The sequence below is a fragment of the Eptatretus burgeri genome, chromosome 6 (genome assembly GCF_056783735.1).
Source record: "Eptatretus burgeri isolate ZD-2024b chromosome 6, Ebu_testis_v1, whole genome shotgun sequence".
Taxonomy (NCBI): Eukaryota; Metazoa; Chordata; class Myxini; order Myxiniformes; family Myxinidae; genus Eptatretus; species Eptatretus burgeri.
The window spans coordinates 75,919,815-75,942,400 of record NC_140966.1 but is presented as its reverse complement, the minus strand read 5'-3'; the positions used below and the strand labels follow the sequence as shown (position 1 = coordinate 75,942,400).

Below are 22,586 nucleotides of genomic sequence, written 5' to 3'. Positions count from 1 at the left end.
TATATATACACATACATATATATATACACATACATATATATACACACATATATATATATACATATATATATATATATACATACATATATATATACATATATATATACATACATATATATATACATACATATATATATACATATATATATATATATATATATATATATACATATAGGATTTTCATATATTTTCCATCAAGGAACATGACAAGCAACTGTCCCTTCATCATTTGTGTTCGATTCCCTAACCCTACGTTAGGGAATCCCAATGCGAACGTTGAGGTGAAAGCATATAGTAATATAATTGCATACTAATCATACAGTTTTTGACAGATCAGGCTGAATTTTTTTGACACAGAGGTTGATTATAGTGCGCATAAAAGCACGGAAGCCGATTTTAGATTTTCGAAAAGAAAAAAATTCCAAATTTTCCAAAAATTTCAAAGTCCCGTTGCTAGGCAACGGTGGCGTCCATAGCAACGGTGCTCAAAAGCATACAACTAGATCCTGGTATGAACCTACCAGTCAAGTTTCATCAAAATCGCTTGACTCCTCTGGCCTCCAGAGCTGTCCATTACATACAAACAGACAGACATCGACAGACGGAAAACCTGAGACGAAGGGTAGTCCAGTGACCACCCAACAGACAAGCCGGAAGGCGACATGGGTGGTCGTGAGAATAAAGGGAAATTGAAATATGTAGATAAGAGAACACATCAGATGGCATTTTTGCCATTCGTTGTTCCATATAGGAACATGACGAGCAGCTGTCCATTCGTCATTTGTGTTCGATTCCCTAACCCTACGTTCGGGAATCCCAATGCGAACGTTGGGGTAAAAGCATATAGTAATATAATTGCATAATAATCATACAGTTTTCGACGGATCGGGCTGAAATTTTTTGACAAAGAGGTTGATTATAGTGCGCATAAAAGTGCAAAGCCGATTTTTGATTTTCAAAAAAATTTTTTTCAGATATTTTCAAAATTTTCAAAGTCCCGTTGCTATGCAATGGTGACATCCATAGCAACGCTGCTCAAAAGCATACAACTAGATCCTGGTATGAACCTACCAGTCAAGTTTCATCAAAATCGGTTGACTCCTCTAGCCTCCAGAGCTGTCCATTACATACAACCAAACAGACAGACATACAGACAGACGGAAAACCTGAGAATAAGGGTAGTCTCGCGACCACCAGACAGAATAACGAAATCGATTGACCAAAACACTTGAAAAAGCTTCGATTTTGCAAGTAACAAATGGACTACAACGCAATACCCTCTCCTACGGCGAAGGTAATAACAAACATTTTATGACCATTTCCCCTTTTTCAGGGGGTTGGTCAAATCATGCTATTCCTCCTTTCAGATTTATCTATTGCGGCAGTTTCATGCAAATCCAAACATTCCATATCTTATTAACATTTTCAATCCATGTCTTTTTCGGACATCTTTTCGGCTTTCTTCGTTCTTTCACAAGCTTTATTGCATTCTTAACAGTTTCATCTCCTGACCTTCATTGCAAATAACCATAGCAATCAAATCTCAATTCCTCAAATATTCTTCACTCGTATTTATTTTTAATCTCTTCCTGATATCTGTGCTTGGAATTCTTAAAGATCAAATCGTGAACATGGATTTTTGTTATTCATTTAATTAATGGCGGCAAAAATTGCCTCATATTTCATTGAGCCTTGTTGGAAGTTCTTCATGTTGACATCTGTGAAATGGGCCCTTTGCAGAGCCTCCATAAGGAGCTGTGGCTGCCATTTCACTTCCTTGAAGTAACCATCTTCCTCATGCTTCTGCAGCTGAGACATTCTCAGTGTTGTTACCATGAATGCTCCTAAAGGTAGGCAAAATATGAAATAATTAATTCAAGTCGAAATCCAAGGGGCATCTGGACTTCGAGTGATCTATATTGCTTTGTTTTGTTGAATCTCCAAATACATTGCACATGCCTTTATCTTCAATCCAAAAATCTTGTTTTTTAATCATATCGTAACACAGTACATAATTACCTCTGCCACTGAAGGTGGACGGAGGTTATGTTTTCACTCCTGTCTGTTTATTTGTCTGTCAGTCTGTGAGCAGGATATTTCAAAAAGTTGTGGACAGATTATGACGAAACTTGGTGGGCAGGTTGGGCATGTGACAACAAAGAATTGATTCTATTTTGGTGAAGATCCGAATCTGCATCCAGATACTATATATTGTTTTATTTCCTGCAGCATTGCGAGATAGGGCCAAACACGATATATAGCATTTCAAATGTTGTGGAAGGATTATGGGAAAACTTGGTGGGTGAGTTGGGTCGGTGACAAGAATAAGCTGATTAGACTTTGGTTAAGATCGAGATCCAGATCCAGCCTTTCAGTGGGATACAAAACATAAACTGTTCAGCATTGTGGACGTATGTATTCTACTGAGTGCCGTTCTCATTTCTGACTGCTTTTATTCCACAAATTATAGTTACTTCATCAGCAGTCCACCAAAGATGTCAATACATTCAAGATACTTTTGTAGCAATTGTTGCTGCAAGCACCATTATACTATCAAAACTATAATTAATTTTGAAAGGTTTTCGTTGTTCATCTTGCCTGGTTTCATGACTCTTTTGATCTCATTGCATGCTTTGTCCAAGTCTGTCCAGTAGTAGTAGCTGTTGCAGTGGAACACACGATCAATGGTTCCATCAGATAGTGGTAGGCTTTCTGCTCTTCCACGTAACAGCTGCACCTGTCCTGTCTGAACATACACGTGCATTAATGTGAGGTAGTCATGATGGGATATAAAGGGTAAAAACTTTTTTTTGTATACATTGTCGAGGCTCGTATGACAGCGAACACACAGAACGTATAACAAGGGGAGCAGGAGATAAGAGGGTGGGAGAGGGAAGCACAAAACAGTGGGGGAACAGAGACATGAGGAGATCTGCAGAAGGAAGAGGGATGGTGCAGGGTACACGGGGTAAACATGATGGTACGACAGGGATTTTCAGGAAGGAAAGCAGGGAATCTGAAGGAGATGGGTTTGGGGTACATTAACAGGGATAGAAAAGATCATGGTTTTGGATGGGGGAAGATAAGAGATGGTGGTGAACAGCTGTTTTGAAGACCTGGAGGGAAGGGTGGGATTGAAGAGAGTGTGGGAGTTTGTATCAAAGGTGGGGAAAAAAAGAGGAATGAAAGAGTGAAGGTGAGCAGTGATTCTTAATTTTGGTAGTTATGCCAGAAGGGGGTTGCTGGCGGACCTTGAGCGCCCTGCGGAAATATGGGCATGACAGATGGCAGACAGAGCAGGACGGGGTGAGGCCAGAGTGGAGACAGTAGAAGACAGAAAGACCACCAATCTCACACAGAGAGTGAGAGACCCAAGGACTCATCCTCATTGTGGAAGATACCAATGATGTCAAATGCCTTGGTTTCCACAGTGTGAAGCCAAGAAAGGTGAGAGGTCAGAGCACCAGCCCACAGCAGAGAGCAGTACTCCTTCAGGCTGTGGATGAAAGCTTTGTATGTGGTCAGAAGCTCAGGTGTGCCAAGGAAGGACTTTGCATGATGGAGGATGCCCAGTCGGTGACTGGCTTTGGAAGCCAGCTTGGAGATGTAGCTTTCCCAGGATAGATCACGGCAGATAGTGAGGCCCAGAAGCTCGAATGATAAGACTTTTTCAAGAGGATTGTTGAGAAAGTAAATGGGGGGGGGGACTCCAGACATCCTTTCGGCGAGACATCATGAGTGTGACATTTGTCAGGATTGAGAAACATGTTTCAACTGCTGAACCAGGTTGAAATTTTATCCAGATCTGCAGAGAGTGAAGAGGCTGGGGTGGAATCATCAGCAAAGAGAAAATGAGGATTTTCCAGAGAGTCAAAGAGATCATTGATGAAAACCAGAAAAAGAACAGGGCCCAGAACACTGCCTTGAGGAACTCCAGCCTCAACGTAAAGAGGGGATGAGAGAATTCCATTCAGGGCCACATCTTGACTGACAGGAGAGGAAGTCTGTGAGCCATGAGTGGAGATTACCTTGCATACCATCGGAAGAGAGTTTGGGGAGCAGGGCGGGGTGCCAGACTGTATTGAAAGCACGTGATATGTCCAGTGAGATGGCTCTGATCTCATGGCAGGCACTGAGGGCCTCCATCCATTGTTGGGAAAGCAGGAGCAGCAAAGTCCAGGGTAGAGTGACCTGGTCTGAATCAAAATTGATGATTAGAAATCAGGCCATTCGAGAAGAGGAAGGATTTAATGTTGGAAGTGATGATGGATTCCATAACCTTGCTGATTGGGAGAAAGCTGATTGGTCTGTCATTGCAGAGATCATATTTTGCACCTTTTTCATGCAGAGCAGTAATGTTAGCTGATTTCCAAGCAGATGGCAGATGACTGTAGTGGAAATTTACACAAAAGAGAAAACACTTTTAATGTAATAGACAATTTATTGTGTAAACACATATGTGGAGAGAAAGGCTCATCTTCAAGTGTCCAAGCAGATCTCTGACTCTGAGCCAGAATACATGGTTTTCATATGATTGGAAAATAGGGAGGGCTCAGAGTATCAAAGGGGACTGATGAATCAATACCAAACGACAAGAAAGCTTTGTTAAACAAGAGGTCCTTCAAGCAAAGAGAAAAAACAATTATGTGCACAATAAAACAAGATAGCGCAGTGAAAGAATCTGTCTTGCTTCAGGGCGTGCGTGCACAGAAAACCTTCATTTACATAGGCAATGATAAGCATTTAATACAGCATTTAGTACTACAGCATTTAGTACAATAAGCATGCTGGTAGAGCATCTGGTTTGCACAGATAAGGTACAGCGTTGCAGAACAATAGGAAGTACATTGCCTCAGCAGTCCGATGAGACTTCTGCTTTTCAATCTAAAATATAAGAAAACAATGGAAAAGCAGAGTTCATGAGACTTTGCAATGGTTTTGGTGTCTGACTGACTGGCGCACACAGAACATCTGGCGCACACAGAAGCAGCTATAACTGAACTTGCCAACAAAGTGAAATAAAGAAAAGATAATATTGTTCCACAGTTAACCAACACACGATATCGCTTCATTCTCAAAAAACCATCAGTATGCAATGATCCATTATCAAGTTTATTTTAAAGTATCAGAGCAGTAAACTTCTCACTCATGGCCTGTCATAATGAGTTCTGAGCAAACAAAAACTCATTACCATTTGCAGCCCTTATTTGCAAATGCAATGAGCTCCAACTGTCATTGTGAGAGACCCGATAGCCAATTTAAGCCTTTATCTCAACTCTATCTCAGTGCACATGAACCATTCCTTATAGAGTGATTTTAGCCAATACTTTACAACAGATTTCATAATTACATTTTGCTTAAAGGAATTTTAAAGTAAATAAACAGAAATGAGTACACAATTTGTGGACAAAGAAGATTTATCTCAAGATGAAAAATACACTACATGGCCAAAGGTATGTGGACACCCCTTCTAATTAGTGGATTCCACTATTTCAGCCACACCCATTTCTGACAGGTGTATAAAATGAAGCACACAGCCATGCAATCTCCAGAGACAAACACTGGCACGAGAATGGACCGTACTGAAGAGCTCAGTGACTTTCAATGTGGCATGGACATTGGATGCCACCTTTTCAACAAGTCAGTTCGTCAAATTTCTGCCCTGATAGAGCTGTTCCGGTCAACTGTAATACTGTTATTGTGAAGTGAAAACGTCGAGGAGCAACAAGAGCTCAGCCACGAGGTGGTGGGCCACACAAGCTAAGAGAATGGGACGGCCGAGTGGTGAAGCGTGTAGCGCGGAAAAATCATGTCGTCGATTGCAACACTCACTACCAAGTTCCAAACTGACTCTGGAAGCAACGTCACCACAAGCACTGTTCAGAGAGCTTCATGAAATGGGTTTCCATGGCCGAGCAGCCGCATACAAGCCGAAGATCACCATGCGCAATGCAAAGCATTGGCTGAAGTGGTGTAAAGCTCATCGCCATTGGACTCTGCAGCTGTAGAAATGCATTCTCTGGAGTGATGAATCACTCTTCACCATCGAGTAGTCCAACGGACTAATCTGGGTTTTGCAGATGCAAGGAGGATGCTACCTGCCCGAATGAATAGTGCCAACTGCAAAGTTTGGTGGAGGAGGAATAATGGTCTGGGTCTGTTTTTCATGGTTTTGGCTTGGCCCTTAGTTCCAGTGAAGGGAAATCTTAATGCAACAGCATGCAATGGCATTCGAGACGATTCCGTGCTTCAAACTTTGGGCAACAGCTTGGGGAAGTCCTTTTCATGTTTCAATATGATAATACCCCTGTGCAGAAAGCGAGATCCATGCAGAAATTGTTTGTCAAGATCGATGTGAAAGAACTTGACTGGCCTGCACAGAGCCCTGAGTGGGGTGAATATACTGATTCTGGCTCACTTTTCCCCATGTCAGTTAATGGGGGATTTTCAGCAATTCATATTTTTTCCCCAAAAAATAAACCCCCTTTTTATCCCAAGGTATATTGATTTGTCTCCCCTTTTAACCCAGGGGCACTCTTTTCATATAACCAATGCAATAAGATAAAGATATGTTCAAGTGGTAAAGTAGTAATGTGATTTGTTAAAGGTGATTCTAAAGAAATATCTCAAACATGTTCGCCTAGGGGCACTCTTTTTCAAATAACCAATGCATATTGTTTAGCTCACTCATTGAACCGAAAAGATTTGTTCATTCTCAAATTCCTTCAATAGTTTAATTTTCTTTGCACAATAATCCCCATCTAAATTATTTAAAAATAAAATATTTGAATCTTTATGTTTTTAAGATACCCCAATTTTTAAAAGTTCGTTCGTCCATCGTTTAGTATTACCCTTTTCAAAATGAGATTTCCATCTATATATTCTTACGATATCACCAACTTTGAACTTAGGTTTTCTGACATTAATCTCTTTTTCATATTTTAATTTTGTGAATGTTTCTGATGGTTTCATATTCGTTGCCGTGTGAATCGTGTCATTATACTTATCCACAATATCCTGAATAAAAGATGACCATTGTTGAGAACCGAGTTGTGTGAATTTTTTATATAGTCTCTCTTTGAAGGAACGATTAAAACGTTCAATAACAATGGCCTTTCCTTCATTAAAGGTACTGTATAAAGTAATGCTGTTATTTTTTAGAAAATTCATAAATGTCTTGTTCTATAACTCTTTACCCTCATCAGTCCACAATTTGTTAGGTTTTCTCTTACTTTTATTAAATATCTGTTGAAAGGCTAACATAAGAGTATGACCTGTTTTGTTTTTTAAAGGGACAACCCATGCGTATCTACTCCTCAAATCAATAACAGTTAAAGCATACTTGTACCCCTTATCATTATTGAGTTCAATCAAATCAGCGGACCAGATATAATCAACTTCCTTGGAATAAACCTTCCTTCTCTGAAACGTTGTGAATATTGGTTTATGTAATTCATCAGCTAATTGCTCTTCAATCGTAATGACATCATTAGAGCCTATAAGTTTTTTGAATTTCCAAGTCCAAGTTTCAATTTAGCACTGATCATCTTCTTCACGATGAACCGATCAACTTTTTCTTGTAGCGTTGGATTTCATATCAGAGACAAATTATACAACATTTCTCTATCGGCTTCATGCTTTTCTTCCAAAGTTGTGGTATTCCCATAAACAATATCATGTCACATGCACACTTCATCAACCCTATTGATGGGCTTACTCCATGATTTAGGATTGTCTGCCTCATCTAATCTTTTATCCAAGCTTGTGCCTGGACCACAGAAAGAATACCCTGGTAGATGTAATTCCCCTGGTATTCCAGTCGTTGTAAATTTACTTCCTGATAAAAAGTTTGGTATATCTCTTCCGAGTTTGTGTTTGGAGATAAATTGTTTTTTTTTTTAACCAAACACTGAACATATACCTTTTTGTATGACCCTGTTGTTTTTACTTTTAAAATATTAAATATTTTTAGTATTAGTTTTCTTTTTACATTTGAGACAATAACTCATTTATTTATGAGAAAAAATTCCTACAAAATGTATTTAATTTCCAACATGCACATTTGAATCTTAATTTTTAAAACATAAAGAATCCTTAGAAACATATTTACTCTCTCCTCCATTTATTTAAGAAAAAAATGAAAAACTTTAATCAAAGTCGATATCTTGTCCTTGAAAACAGTCTTGTCAAAAATATTGCTAATAGACTTCTCAATTCTTTGTTTTCCTCCTCGGTGGGTTGAGTAATTATCTGTAATACCCCCATTCTTTTTTTAATCTCACTGGTTTCCATATTTTCATATTTATTCATTCTCGCTCTTTCCTCCCTCGCCTCTCTCTCCTCTCTCTTCTCTATCTTCTCCCTCTCTTCCTTTTCCTCCTCTTCTCTCTCTTCAACTCCTTCCTCGTCCCTTACTATCCATGAATCGCTTACACCCCATAGACTATCATACATATATTCATCGGGATTTCTTGTTATTCCTGCATCCAAAATAATTTTTTTTTACAACAGGAAAAAAATAAAATTTCTTTTGAATTTCTCAAAGAGTCTTACATTTTCTTAACTTAATTATAATTTTTTCATTATTTAACATTCCAATTAAATCCAAAGTTGTTGGTTTATCAACATCAGCATAATGCCAATCTTTTATTGAAAATACCTCATTCTTATGTTGTAGAACATATTTATTAAAATACCGAACACCCTTTTCTTGAAGGTATGCTTGGACACAGAAATGATAATTTTCTTGAAGCCTTCTTGCCATCATTTATGTATTACAAATATATGCTCGAATAATATTTTGACACGAAACATCCCCATCTTCCCAGAGTTAAATCATTTTGTATTTCCCTACTTATTATATATAATCCTGTTTTCATGATATAAACAAGGGCAAAACCATTATTATATTTACCCTTATTAAATTCTTTTATTTGTTGTTTACGAATCATGGCTCCACAAAACTCATTCTCTATAACAAGTGGATAATATTCTTCCTTGCGAAACGGATTTAATTGTTCCAGGTCTTTTCGGTAAATTTTAAATGACCAATTATACCCTAAATCATTCATATCATACCCCCATTGTTCTATTCTCATACAAACGAAATGCCCTTCTTTATAAAAATTTATTTTAATTTGAACTGTGAATTCTGTATGACCTGGAGATAAAATCAACACTTCTGTATCTTTGGAATACACGGCCATTCTATTTAAGGATATATATATATATATATATATATATATATATATATATGTATATATATATATATATATATGTATATATATATATATGTATATACATATATATATATATATATATATATATATATATATATATATAAATATATATTGTGATAAATCACTTAATCTCACCAAGTCATTCGCATCAGTCGGGCTTGGATAATTTTTTTATTTATAAGCATTTTTCATGTTAATATTTTTGGTTATACTATATTTATGACGTTCAGCCTGTGCCTTTGTGTAATAATTTGATAAATCAATATCCAGTTCTTGGGATAAACAAAAGATAGAACCATCTTTACCAACATAAGTCATTTATATTAGATTAAAAATAATGTCAAAAATTTTTTGTTTTTGTTGAGTTGAAATAACACATACAGACGTAATTGACCACAACACTTGGAATTTAATTCTTGGACTTGAAATGTTTGATTAACACCATTCTGTAAGAATTTTATGACTTCAACAGGTGGTGAAAGACCAAAACTATCAAAATAATATTTGTCGATTATTAAAAATACAAACCCAATGAGAACCTTTCCCATTATTATCTTCTAAGTTCATAATAATATTCTTTGTATGTTTAGGCACGTTTGTTAATTCATCTCTCATACAAATAACCACATTATGAATTTTTAATTTCTTACAATATTTGACAAGTTGTAAATTTGATGTTGTATTCTTTCCGAAATCTTTAAACCACTCATCAATGCTCATTTATTTATTAGAAAAATAGAATACATTACTCCTTTTAGTTAATTTTACACCTGCTTGTGCGATAGAAGAAAGCATATCTCCAACTAACAATCTCGCTTTATCAGGCAGACCTTCAAGTTTTTCAGCAAAATCTACAATTGCACCACTTCCACTAATTTGTTTCTCCAACTCTTTGTTATGTCTTTCCAATTATTTTTGAGCCCGGAGTTGAGCATTCCTTTCGTTGGCAGTTTTCACCGCCGTTGAAATACGACCCGTCAATGCTCCAACCACACTAAAACCAGCAAATAAAGGAATTAGAAATGGGAGAAATCCTCCACTTGTCTCTCTTATTGAATATTTTTTCAACATTGGTTTTGTAATTTTAATTTTCAGTGAGCCAGTATCGTTCAAGATTTTAACCTGTTCTCTTGTGAGCAAAACATCAATTCTTACTGCTCCTTTTCTATGAATTGTATTAACGTTAATCGTACAAGGCTTTTGATTTTGAACACAAGATGATAGTTTATGAAGATTGATTTGATTAACATATACCCCAGTTGGTACTTTGTCACTCATTTATTTCACAAAAAATTATGTGAGACTAATCATAATATCATTATCTGTATTAATCTGCAATTCTGTTTCTTCTAAAAGCAAACAATATGTATCAACTTCTTCACTCTCTCCTCTTTCAATGTATAGGGAAGTATCCACTCGATTAGACTTTATAGTTTCCTTTTGAGCACTCAGGTCAAACGCATAGATTCTATCCAATACTTTTAAATGTTGTCATATCCAAAATAGGTTCTTTATTTCCATTACTTTCATACACCTTTTGGTAAGACTTGTATGCTTCAGCAAAATCATTTTTTTCCCAATTAATTTCCAATCTATCTCGTAGATAAAATGTTCCATCTAGAGAAACACGAAGTTGTTTCACCTTAGCATTATCACTCAATGCATTATTCTTATCAGTAGCTGTATCGCCATCTGTTTTTTTTTTTTTAAATGATCCACAGATATTGTGGCTTTCCTTCCAGAACACCCAAATTCCATGTGTAAGTGGTTTGGTTTATTTAACGTGTTGACATCTTCTTTTGAGATATGATACACTGAGTGGTTTCTTTGAGTTAAGTCTTCTGTTCAACATCTCTTCTGTTTTAAGATTAGGAGTATATTCACTAATATACCAACTCATTTCATCAATTACAAATTTATTCTGATCACCAAAAGCACTAGCAACACCAAAAAGTAATCTATTTTCATTTTCATTCCTTTGTCGTTGAAATCTAATTTTAAGACCATACAGAACTTTATCATGATCACAAAATCCAAATATACCTTGAAGAGGAACTGCCACAGTAAAACTATTAACTGCTTTTGTATCATCAGTAGATGTTCTTTTCCTTTGAGTATATCCAGGGTCTGTGGTTGTTCCCATTGACATATCAGGAATAAAACCTTCGACAGCCCCCTTTCCCATTCTATCACTGAATGTATATAGTGTAAATTTCATCATTTCAGATACAGCAGAGACATAATCAACCGCTTCAACTTCTTGTGTTCCAATGTACAAACGAACACTCTCAAACATTTTCTTGAAGAAATCATTAACGAATGTAGCGTTTGTGTTATTCCCAGCATTAGTGAATTTAAATTTACACAACAAGAAACTTTCAGATAGATTCAAATAGATTTGTTGATTATTTATTTCAAAACTTTTTGTTCCATTTGCATTCCAGTCTGTTCCAGTTATTGCATTTAACTTGAAGTAATCTTCTTTTTTAGTGGAGTTTGAGATGATAATGGTATCATCCAAATCATAGATACTATCAATTGCTTCCATACTTGTATTTATTGAGGAAAAAAGATGTTAAAACTTTTGAAACCCTGACCCAAGTATTTGAATTATTTTCTGTCGTTGTTGGGGAGACAAATGAGTTTTGCCTTTCTTAATTTCTTTTATTGCTTGTAATTTATGAAATTCCTTTTGGGCATTTGTTATACTCTTTACAGCACCTGCCACATTTCCCACAGCGGAAGCAGTTGAACCAATTAGGTCTTTATGTTTAAGAATAGTTGAACCGATACCCATTAGAGTATTAATTATGCCATCTCCTCTAAATTGATGTCCAACACCCCTTTGTCTCTTAGGTTTATAGTATCCTCTACCAAGATACATACCTTCACCCTTGTAGTCTGGGGAAAGGAACATCCCATCCCCCGTAATTATTTTATATTTTCCCAACTCGTGTTTCCTCACAATAACCATCGTATTTATTTATTGGAAAACTTCACGTCAGTGAATTCTAATGGATATAACTTCTCCATTAAAAGAAATCATATGATTATCTTGGTCGGTTATCCCAAAATTTACTCTGTGTATGGTTTTTCCTGACACAGGGAGATAAACAAACTTTTGGGTTCCCTATTGAATTTATAACCATTTGGGGTTGAGTATGCGCTGAATGAAAATATTGTATTTGTTTTTATTCCATCATTTTCAGCACCATCAATCAAATCACAGTGAATTAATACCGAATTTATTCCTGAGGATATTTGCATGACATTATCACGGTAAAACGTCCCATAAGTTTCAATCTATTTTGAGGAGAAACCCAATAACTCTCTAAATGAATTATTATCAATTGTGAATCAACGTTGTTGTTATTTTTAAGTTTAATCGTTGATTTTGAAGTATATTTTTGAATATCTATAACAATATTTTTTGGTTCATCACCCTGTTCTTCAATAAGACGAACAATTACGGAAGATATTTGAGAAATCACATATGCTCCGAGTGAGACTGTTACCGTTTTGTATCCACTGCCCGGATTATAACTAAACTTGTCATTTTTCTCAGTTATATTAAACAAGGTATTATAAGTTTCCATGGACAATAAAGATGCCTCATATTCATTTGTTGGGTCAAGTTGTAGTGGGTATGAGAATGAAGATGTGTGGTCGCTTGTTGTGAAATTAAAACTCAGGATTGTGCTTCTCCTCTTATTTAATATGAGAGAAAATGTCTTTATATTGATATTTATTAATTATTTTCATGTTCATCAACTGATCTAAAATGGCTGATGCTTCATTAAAACCTTCTTACTACCTAACTATCTTACTATCTTGCTACCTACTTCCAGCCTTCTTACTACCTAACAACAATAACCGTCTATTAACTAATTGCGATTGGTCATTTGGAAGAAAACTAACACCTGAACCAAGGATGCTTAAAGCCTGAATAATGTGTTTCTCCTTCTCATTCTTGCTACGTTTACCAGAAAGGCAAACCCTATAATCAACAGAGTTCAGCAGATCAATATATACTCTATCATCATTATTTCCTTATCCAATGGTTTCTCAAAATACTTTGATTCATTCCTCACAGTTGAAGCTTGTCTTCATCTTTTGTGAGAAGAAACATTAATCTGGGGGTTAGTTTAACAGGGGGTTGAGCAGACCTCAAGAACCTTAATTCATCATTAAATATCAATACCTTTTCTTGAACAAGATGAAATATTGCTGGTTGTTCTGTTGGAATGAGTCCTGATTTGGTTTTTGATTCCGCTGAATATTCATTGTTTTGAAGAGCATTCACAATTTTAGCAGGGGGGTGATTAATCTCTTCCAGTTGTTGAAATAATCCTTCATAATCATATTGTAATTCCCCTATATGCTCTAATTCTTCCTCAGTCATTTGATAAAAATCTTTTAACATTTGAAGTTTTTTAAGAGTATATTCTACTGTCGGAACTGTGGAAACTACAATTTTTTCTTTGGAAGTTTTTAAAAGTGGTTTAAAAAATTTATCTTGTTTTCTTTCAAATGCTTCTTCACCCATTAGTTTTTGTCTGCGTTTCTTCTTTATGTCTTCCTGTTATTTTACAACTTTTGAAACCAACTCTTGATAAACCTTAAATCTTCTTGCTCTTTCTTTCACATCCATTTATTTATTGGAAAATATCACTTAATAGCTCATCTTGTTTCACAACAATATATTTATATTTTTCAGTCGTGTGCTTCATGTAATCCGCAAATTCTTTTTTACTGCATAATGTAGAACAATTGTCTCTCCAAAAATTGTTTATATCTATTGAATTTAACTTCAATAAAATAAAAGTATTAGCAGCCTTTTTTCGATGGAACGACGAGGAAGTTGAAAGTACGATTGACTAAGATAAATACAATTACAAGAAGAATGTCTCCCTCTTGTGTCGTCGCTGTCCATTACCGTTTGGTTTCTCTCATTAACACAATCATCGAAGATAACGAGGTTCTTTTTTGATTTATCCAAATCTTGGGGAGACGGTATATCATCCGTATTATGACTGAGAATACAAGTTATTGGTTTTGATTTCTTTTTACATCTCTGTGTAATACAAAATAGTTGTGCTATATCTTCATCTAGGTTTTTTTGAAGTTTAAATAAACCGATTGTATCTTCTTTTTGAAGACCAGCATTAAAACCTTGTGAGAGTAGTTGATAATCTGGTTGAAAACTCGACTTTCTGAAAATTATTAATTTATCATCATCTAAAAAGTTGGGAGTCAGGAGCATCTTCAAAAGTAAGCAGGTTTTTCCACATCCGCTTGAACCAACTATGAGACATCTTAATGAATTTGGACGATTTTTATGATTGTTAACTTTTTTCTTATTTTCCCAAATGGGTAAAAAAACTCATTCATTTATATATTTGGAAAACAGGTTATTTAATCTATTATTGCATTTTTTAGAAACTCGATATTTTATCCGAAGTTCACATTCAATTTCAAGATAATCCATTATTTTATTTATGCAATATCTTGTGTTGATATTTCCCTGAAAATCACATCCATGAATAATATATAACAACAATCCTTTGAACATTTCTCTAATACGTTCAGTTTCTTCCCTTGTAAGGAAAGGTGTGTTATCACCCTCATACTTTACATCCATTTCTCTAATCAATCTTGTAAAGTAATTCATTTTTGTTGTAAATCTAAAAGAATTATTTTCCTTTTTATATTTTTTATCATCATTAATTAAAAGATAATCACAGAATATACATTGTTTATAGTCTTTTGACTCTGTGTTTAATCCCCGTCTTTCACATGCAGGACAATTGTCAAATTTGTCATATGGAGAATCAGGGAAGTCTTGCATATTTATAAAGGAAAACTTTACCTAAACTAAAATTGATCTTTGGAATCATCTATACTTTCATAATCTTCAAAATCTTCAGTTGAATATTGACTCATATTTAATTAGTAGAAACAGCATTACCATTGAAATCTATATACTTTTTTTCATTACCAGATTCAACTACAACATTTTTTATATTAAAGGTAATTTTAAAATGATCCTTAACTACAATTGAATGAAATGTCATTTCACCTGATATATTAACATCCTTTATTTCATCAGGATTTACATCTTTAGGGTTGTTGAAAAAAATACAAATTTCTCCTTTGTTATATCTCAGAACAAACACATATTACAGATGGTCTTATCTTTTCTTTCTAAAGCTTCATCCATAAGGTTTTTATTTTTTGATACTTTTTCTTGTTTCATTGCTTTTTCTAGTTTTGAATATATTACCAGAAGGAGAGGAGAAACTTTTGTTGGAGATACTTTAATTGATGTTCTTCCAGGTATACTAAAGGCCCTTCCACTGAAGGAAATTGAAGAACTCATCTTATCCACCATAATTGTTTTTATCCAATAGTTGTTATATTTATCTTTGTTCAATTTTACATCCTTGACATATTTCTCAGTATGTTTAACAGATGAAGAGATTGATTGAAACTTGTCTTTTGTGTCTTGAAACATTGTATTTATTAAGTGAAAAAAGTTGGAGGATAAAATGGTTTTAAGCACAGATTTACCTATAAATTGAACGAAATTTTCATCAAGAAAATTTTAGTTTAGGCAAAGTTTTATTGTATAAATATGGTGAATACAATGTACTGCGATGTTTGTAATCACGAATATAAACATAAAAAAACACCTTCGAACCAACAAACACACATTTAATCTATTTCATCAAATATCTCCTCTTGAGTTGAAAAGAAAACATTGTGATATCTGCTCAAAGGAAGTTTTGAAGAGTAGTTATAAGAAGCACCTTCAATCACAAAACACAAGAAAAATGAGTTTAAAGTAAAGGGAGACTATTGTATTGAAAACACTGATGGGGCATTTGAAGGGCATATAAAAATAAGGATTTTTCAATGTGGAGAACCCGGTCCATCATCAATAACTGAATCAATTGAAATAGTGAAACATGATGTTGAAAAAGTTATTAAAAAGACATTAATAGAAATGAAAACTATAAAGTTTTATATGGGAGTGAAAATTAATATGAAAAGACAAGATGAAGAACAAACTCCTTATATGAGAACAGATCTTCATTTTCTAACATCATTTCAAGATTTTCTGAATCGTGGGGTTTATGAAGAACTATCAAGACAAGAGGAGGATGTTGATAATACAGTGGTAGGAAGTGGATTTAATATTTTTAAAATCATCTTTTTAGACATACACATTCTAAAATCAGACCCTCTTAAAGCTTCTTCTTAAATTGAATTACCAAAAGAAATAAAACTAAAGAAGGCAGTTGTTCATATTAAGAACAATGATAATAAATGTTTTCTCTGGTCTGTTCTTGCTCACTTCCATCCACCAAATTGTAATTCAGAAAGAGTAAAACAATATATGAAATATGAGAATACCTTGGACATTAAAGATTTAAAATTCCCAATGCCACGAACAGATATTCCTAAATTTGAGAAAAAGAATAATCTTTCTATTAATGTATGTGGATTAACGGATACAAACAGAGTTCAAATATTAAAAATTTCAAACAACTATAAAAAATGAAGAAACACATTGATCTTTTATATTTTAGTGTTGGAAAGAATTCACATAATAATTACATCAATAATTTATCAAGATTAATCCCTTCTCAGGTATTCAGAACAGCAAACAAAATACATCCTTGCAAGCGATGTCTTAATTCATTTCATAAAAAAGAACGATTAGAACAACATTCAAAATATTGTAGTAATCATACATCAGCTGTAATTACAATGCTGAAACCTGGTGAAAAGATTTCTTTTGAAGATTATAATAAATTTTTCATGCACCCATTTGTGATATACGCTGATTTTGAATGTATCTGAAAAACGATAAATACTGCTTCTCCTAATCCAAAAGAATCACATACAAATAAACATCAAAAACATATTCCTTGTGGTTTCTGTTATTATATCAAATCATCTGTTGGAGAAAAGTATAATAAAATTGAACATTATAGTGGGAAAAAAGCTTCACAAGAGTTTGTAAAACGATTAGAAAAGGATTGTATAAGGCAAACTAAATTAATGAAAGAAACGAATGAACCGATTAAATTAACTGAAGAAGAAAAATTAGAATTTAGAAAGAACAATATCTGTCATGTTTGTGAGGAGGAAATTGAGGGAGAGTTCAAAGTTAGGGATCATTGTCATCTTACTCGTAAATATAGAGGTCCCGCTCATTCCTGTTGTAATCTTAATTATAAATTCCCTTCATTTATTCCAGTCTTTCTTCACAACAGCGCCAACTATGATACACATCGATTTATAAATTAACTTTCAAAAACACCAGGGAATATTTCTGCCATAACAAACACAAGTCAAAAGTATATTTCATTTACAAAAATGATATTCACAAAACCTTGAACTCGCATTAGGTTTCTAGATTCTTACAAGTTTATGGGAACACCACTAGCCTACCCAGCATCAAATCTAAGCTCCATGGGGTCTTTTCCAAATCTTAATTCATTCTTTCCAAAAGAGGAAATTCTAACGAAAGAGGAGATTCAGATTAAAGAGAGAATTCAAAGTAAAGAGGAAATTCTAATCAATGAGGAAATTAATGAAGAAATTCTAACTGAAGATGAAATTCTAATAAAAAGAAAATTCAAACAATGAATGAAATTCTAACTCAAGAGGATATTCTGATTAAAGATGAAATTCTGATTAAAGAGGGAATTCTAACTCGAGAGGAAATTCAAACAAGGAATGAAATTCAAAGTAAAGAGAAAATTCTTACAAGTAAGGGAATTTATCCTTATGATAATATGGATTCATTTTTGAGATTTAAAGAATCACAACTTCCTTCAAAAGAAAGTTTCTATAATAACCTTTATGAAGAAGAGATAAGAGAAAAATATAAACATGCACAAGAAATTTGGAAAATATTTAAGATAAAGAACCTTGGAGAATATCATGATTTGTATCTAAAAACAGATGTTTTATTGTTAGCTGATGTGTTTGAATCTTTTAGATCACTCTGTCATAATAAAAATTGTTATGGATTAGATCCTGCCCACTATTTCACAGCTCATGGTTTAGCTTGGAGTGCAATGTTGAAAATGACAAAACAAGATATAGATCTAATCAGTGATGTAGATATGCTTTTGATGATTGAGAAGTCTAAGATAGGTGGAACATCACATGTATGTTCAAAAAGATATGCTTAAGCAAATAATAAATATCTTCCAAATTATGATAGTGAAAAAGATGGTAATTATTTGATGTATTTTGATGCTAATAATTTGTATGGATGGGCAATGCCTCAATCTCTGCCTGATAGTAAATTAGAGTGGGTGGAAGAAAAAGATTATGAAAAGGCTTTGATGAATATTGTTATTTCTTCTCAAGAGGAATTGAATGAGGAAGAAGAAGGTTATTATTTTGAAGTTGATTTGAGGTACCCGAGTGATCTTCACAATAAGCATAAAGACCTTCCTTTTGCATGTGAGAAAGAAACCCCAAAGAAAGAATGGTTAAGTGATTATCACAAAAGGTTTAATAATAAAGGCAAATCAACAGAAAAGTTATTAACAACAATCTATGATAAAGAGGGATATGTTTTGCATCAGAGAAGCTTGAAACAGTTTTTGAGAGAAGGATTGAGAGTAGCTAAAATTCATAGAGTTTTAAAATTTAAACAAATTCCTTGGATGAAAAAGTATATTAAATTCAATACAGATATGAGAACAAATACAAAAATAAAATTTGAAGGGGAATTCTATAAATTGATGAATAATGCTGTCTTTGGAAAGACAATGGAGAATGTTCGAAACAGGCAAAACATTAGATTTACAACATCTTAGAAAGAAGCTTCTCGATTGATAAATAAACCAAGTTTTAAGAGACAAGAGGTTTTTTCAGAGAACTTTTCTGCTATTCATATAGAAAAGAAAATATTGTAATGGATAAACCAATTTATATTGGAACAACAGTTCTTGATTTATCAAAGATATTGATGTATGATTATTTGTATAATGGGTTAAAGAAAGAGGATGGTGAAAATGTTTCATTGTTGTATATGGACACTGATAGTTTTATCCTAGAAAAAAAACTGATGATGTTGATAAAGATATGAAGAAAAATATTGGAGTATATGATACAAGTAATTTTAGTAAGAAGAGTGAGTTATTTTCAAAAAAGAATGAAAAGGTTATTGGTAAGTTTCAGGATGAGTTGGGTGGAAAAGTAATGAGTGAGTTTATTGGATTGAGAGCAAAGGCATATGCTTATAAGTATGGTGATCAGATTGATAAGAGGTTAAATGGAATAAAGAAATATGTAATAAAGAAATCAATTACTTTCAGAAATTATTATAATTGTTTGATGAATAAGAAAGAAGAATATTGGAAAATGAATACAATAAGAAGTTACAAACATAACATATATAGTGAAGAAGTAAATAAAAAGGCATTAGGAGCCTTTGATGAAAAGAGATTTATTTTAGATAATGGAATAGATTGTGTTCCATATGGATATTGTATGATGGAGTGTATAGAATAGATTGTGTTTTAACGATGGGAAGATGGGTTTGGGTTTTTAAGGGCTTCCGCCACATTTTTTCACAATATATAATTGGTCAAACCAAGTATTAATCAAACTAAAGAGTGGAGAAAATCTCAGTCTTGGTATATAAATGGAAAACATAATGAATGTGAAAAATATCAAATAGTCTTATTGAAAAAATAACTGAAACAAAGGTAAATAAAACAAATAAGCGTATCAATTTCAAAAATAGTAAATTAGAGGATGAAAAGAAAAAAAATAAATATCCTTGAATGGACTGAAAACTTTGATGGCTATCAATTGAACAATGGAAAAACAATTTACTATAATCTCAAAATGATATGTGGCTTAGGAGGTGGTCAAACAAGAGCATTAAGAGAAGTTTGTCATTCCATAATGGCACAAAAGGGGTGTCTTAAAAAGCATAAAGATTCAAATGTATTTTAGATGGGGATTGTTGTGCAAAGAAAATTAAACTTTTGAAGGAATTTGAGAATGAACAAATCTTTATAGGTTCAAAGAGTGAGCCAAACAATATGGATTGGTGATTTGAAAAAGAGTGCCCCGAGGCTTACATGTTTCAGATATTTCTTTAGAATCACCTTTAACAAATCACATTACTCCTTGAACAAATCTTTATCTTATTACATTGGTTATTTGAAAAGAGTGCCCTCGGTTAAAAGGGGAGACAAATAAATATACCTTGGGATAAAAAGGGGGTTTATTTTTAGGGGAAAAAAATATGAATCGCTGAAAATCCCCCATTCACTTACATGGGGAAAAGTGAGCCAGAATCAGTATATTCACCCTACTGCCCTGACCTAAACTCCATCGATCAACTTTGGGATGAATTGGAACCCCGACTGCGAGCCAGACCTAATTGCCCAACATCAGTGCCAACCTCACTTATGCTCTTGTAGCTGAATGGAAGCAAATCCCCACAGCAATGTTCCAACATCTCATGGAAAGCCTTCCAAGAAGAGTGGAGGCTGTTATTGCAGTAAAGGGGGGGGAGTGGGGGGACCAACTCCATATTAATGTCCATGATTTTGGAATGAGGTGTTGGACAAGCAGGTGTGCACATACATTTGGCCATGTAGTGCATTTGTTTCAGCGTGTACAAAAAAGAAACACCAGTGTTTCGCGATAGTGATGTGATCTATAGAGCTTCAATGACCCTATATGTCCATGCTCACATTTCACAAGATGGAATTAATAATTTTACTTCCACATGACGTTGAGAAAATGAGAGGGTGAATAAAACAGAGAAAGGGTGATCAAGAGCAGCAGAGCAGGATTTTAGGACACATGGGCTGATGCCGTCTGGACCGGTTGCAGAATCTGAGTTGAGGTTTGAGAGAAAACTCTCAACCTTGTCAGGAGAAAAGGACACAGAGTCCAGGAACAGCTGTGTGCAAATGGGTAAGGTGGGTGCAGAAAGCAATGGGTTTTGGACACAAGATTTAGAAGCAAACACAGAGTTTAGGCATTTAGCCTTTTCACGTGCAGTGTCAGCTGTTCAGCCATTTGAGGTAAGGGAGGGAACATACACCAGAAACAGACTGAAGTAGATGCCACCAGGATTTGGATGAGGGAGACAGGTTTGAGAGTTCAGACTTGAGATTAGAAAGATGTCGTTTCCTGGCTCTCCTCAAGGTAGAGACACACTAGTTCCAAGCTTTGTGAAAGGAACTGAGATTGTCTTCAGTTTGATTTGCCTTCCATGAGGCAAAGGCAAGTTGTTTCAGGACAACTGCCTCACCACAAGCTTCAGTGTACTATGGATGGGAGGAAGGGTAGGACAACTGAAGACGAGAGGGGATATATCTGTGCATGAGAGAGAGAGCAAATTTCTTTGAAAGAATTCCCAAGATGAGTTGATGTCAAAGAAAGTAAAGATGGGAGACCAGTCTAGAAGTTTGATGGCTGCTTGAAGTCTTAGCCAGTTGGCCTGAGTGAAATGTCAGACTCGATGGCGCTGAGGTGGTTCTCTAATAATAGCCAGATAGATGTTTACTTTGATAAGCATGTGGTCAGATGAAGTGATTGGAGCAAAGGAAGAACAGCAGATATTTTCAGGGGAGATTGGTCAAAATGAGATCCAGAAGAGATGGAGTATCATTGGTTGAGATGTGGTTCAGAAAGTTGACAGGTTGTGTCAGTCCCAATAAGTCACAGAAGTCTTTTGCTGAAGAGCCATGGCAGGTGAGAGAGGTACCCACACCCACCCACATGGTAATTTGTAAGCCAGTATGAGCTGCCATTTCAGGCATTAACCCTTTGTCAATGGGCTAGGACCAGAAATTTCACTTATGAGTACTATCTTGGGGGTGAATTGGTTGGGGGGGGGGGGTATATGCAAAATGTAACTATGATTTTTAACTTAGATAATGTCCCCACCCCAAGGAAACATTTACTTCTCAGAATGTTTTCATATTATCTCGGCAGCCTTTGTGTGCAGTGCTCGAAGCTTTGCATTATGGTGAGTGAGTGATTCAGCACTTTGTGAACGAATGAATGAATCATGAATCGTGATAGTTAACATTTTTGTTGCAGGAGCATCGATTGGGGGCGGGGGGGGGGTAGATAGCAAATGTTGTCCTGATCGAGGATTATGACATCAACTTGAATCAGGATATTGAAGCAATCCAGCTGCTGCTTGGTCTTCTTCTTGGTCAATCCAGCTGCTGCTTGGTCAAGCAACAGCTTGGTCTTCTTCCTCTGACGTGCAGGACAAAACCCAGGTGAGGTTCTTCTATCTCACAGACAGGACAACGGCAGGGTCAACATCTATGTTTTCAG

The 22,586-nt window shown here is 34.9% G+C and overlaps 1 protein-coding gene across 1 annotated transcript in view; it reads right to left on the bottom strand.

Annotated features, from left to right (window-relative positions):
* Window positions 1–1,458: 1,458 nt before the first annotated feature.
* The window catches only part of LOC147025097 (uncharacterized), a 50,396-nt gene continuing 29,268 nt past the window's right edge, over window positions 1,459–22,586 (bottom strand). Inside the window, exons 3-4 of the mRNA XM_085885716.1 lie at window positions 2,599–2,746; window positions 1,459–1,844 (exon numbers count right to left, since the gene is read on the bottom strand). Coding sequence (XP_085741842.1) covers window positions 1,651–1,844; window positions 2,599–2,746 — 342 coding nt within the window. The 3' untranslated portion in view covers window positions 1,459–1,650. The remainder of the gene's footprint in view (window positions 1,845–2,598; window positions 2,747–22,586) is intronic.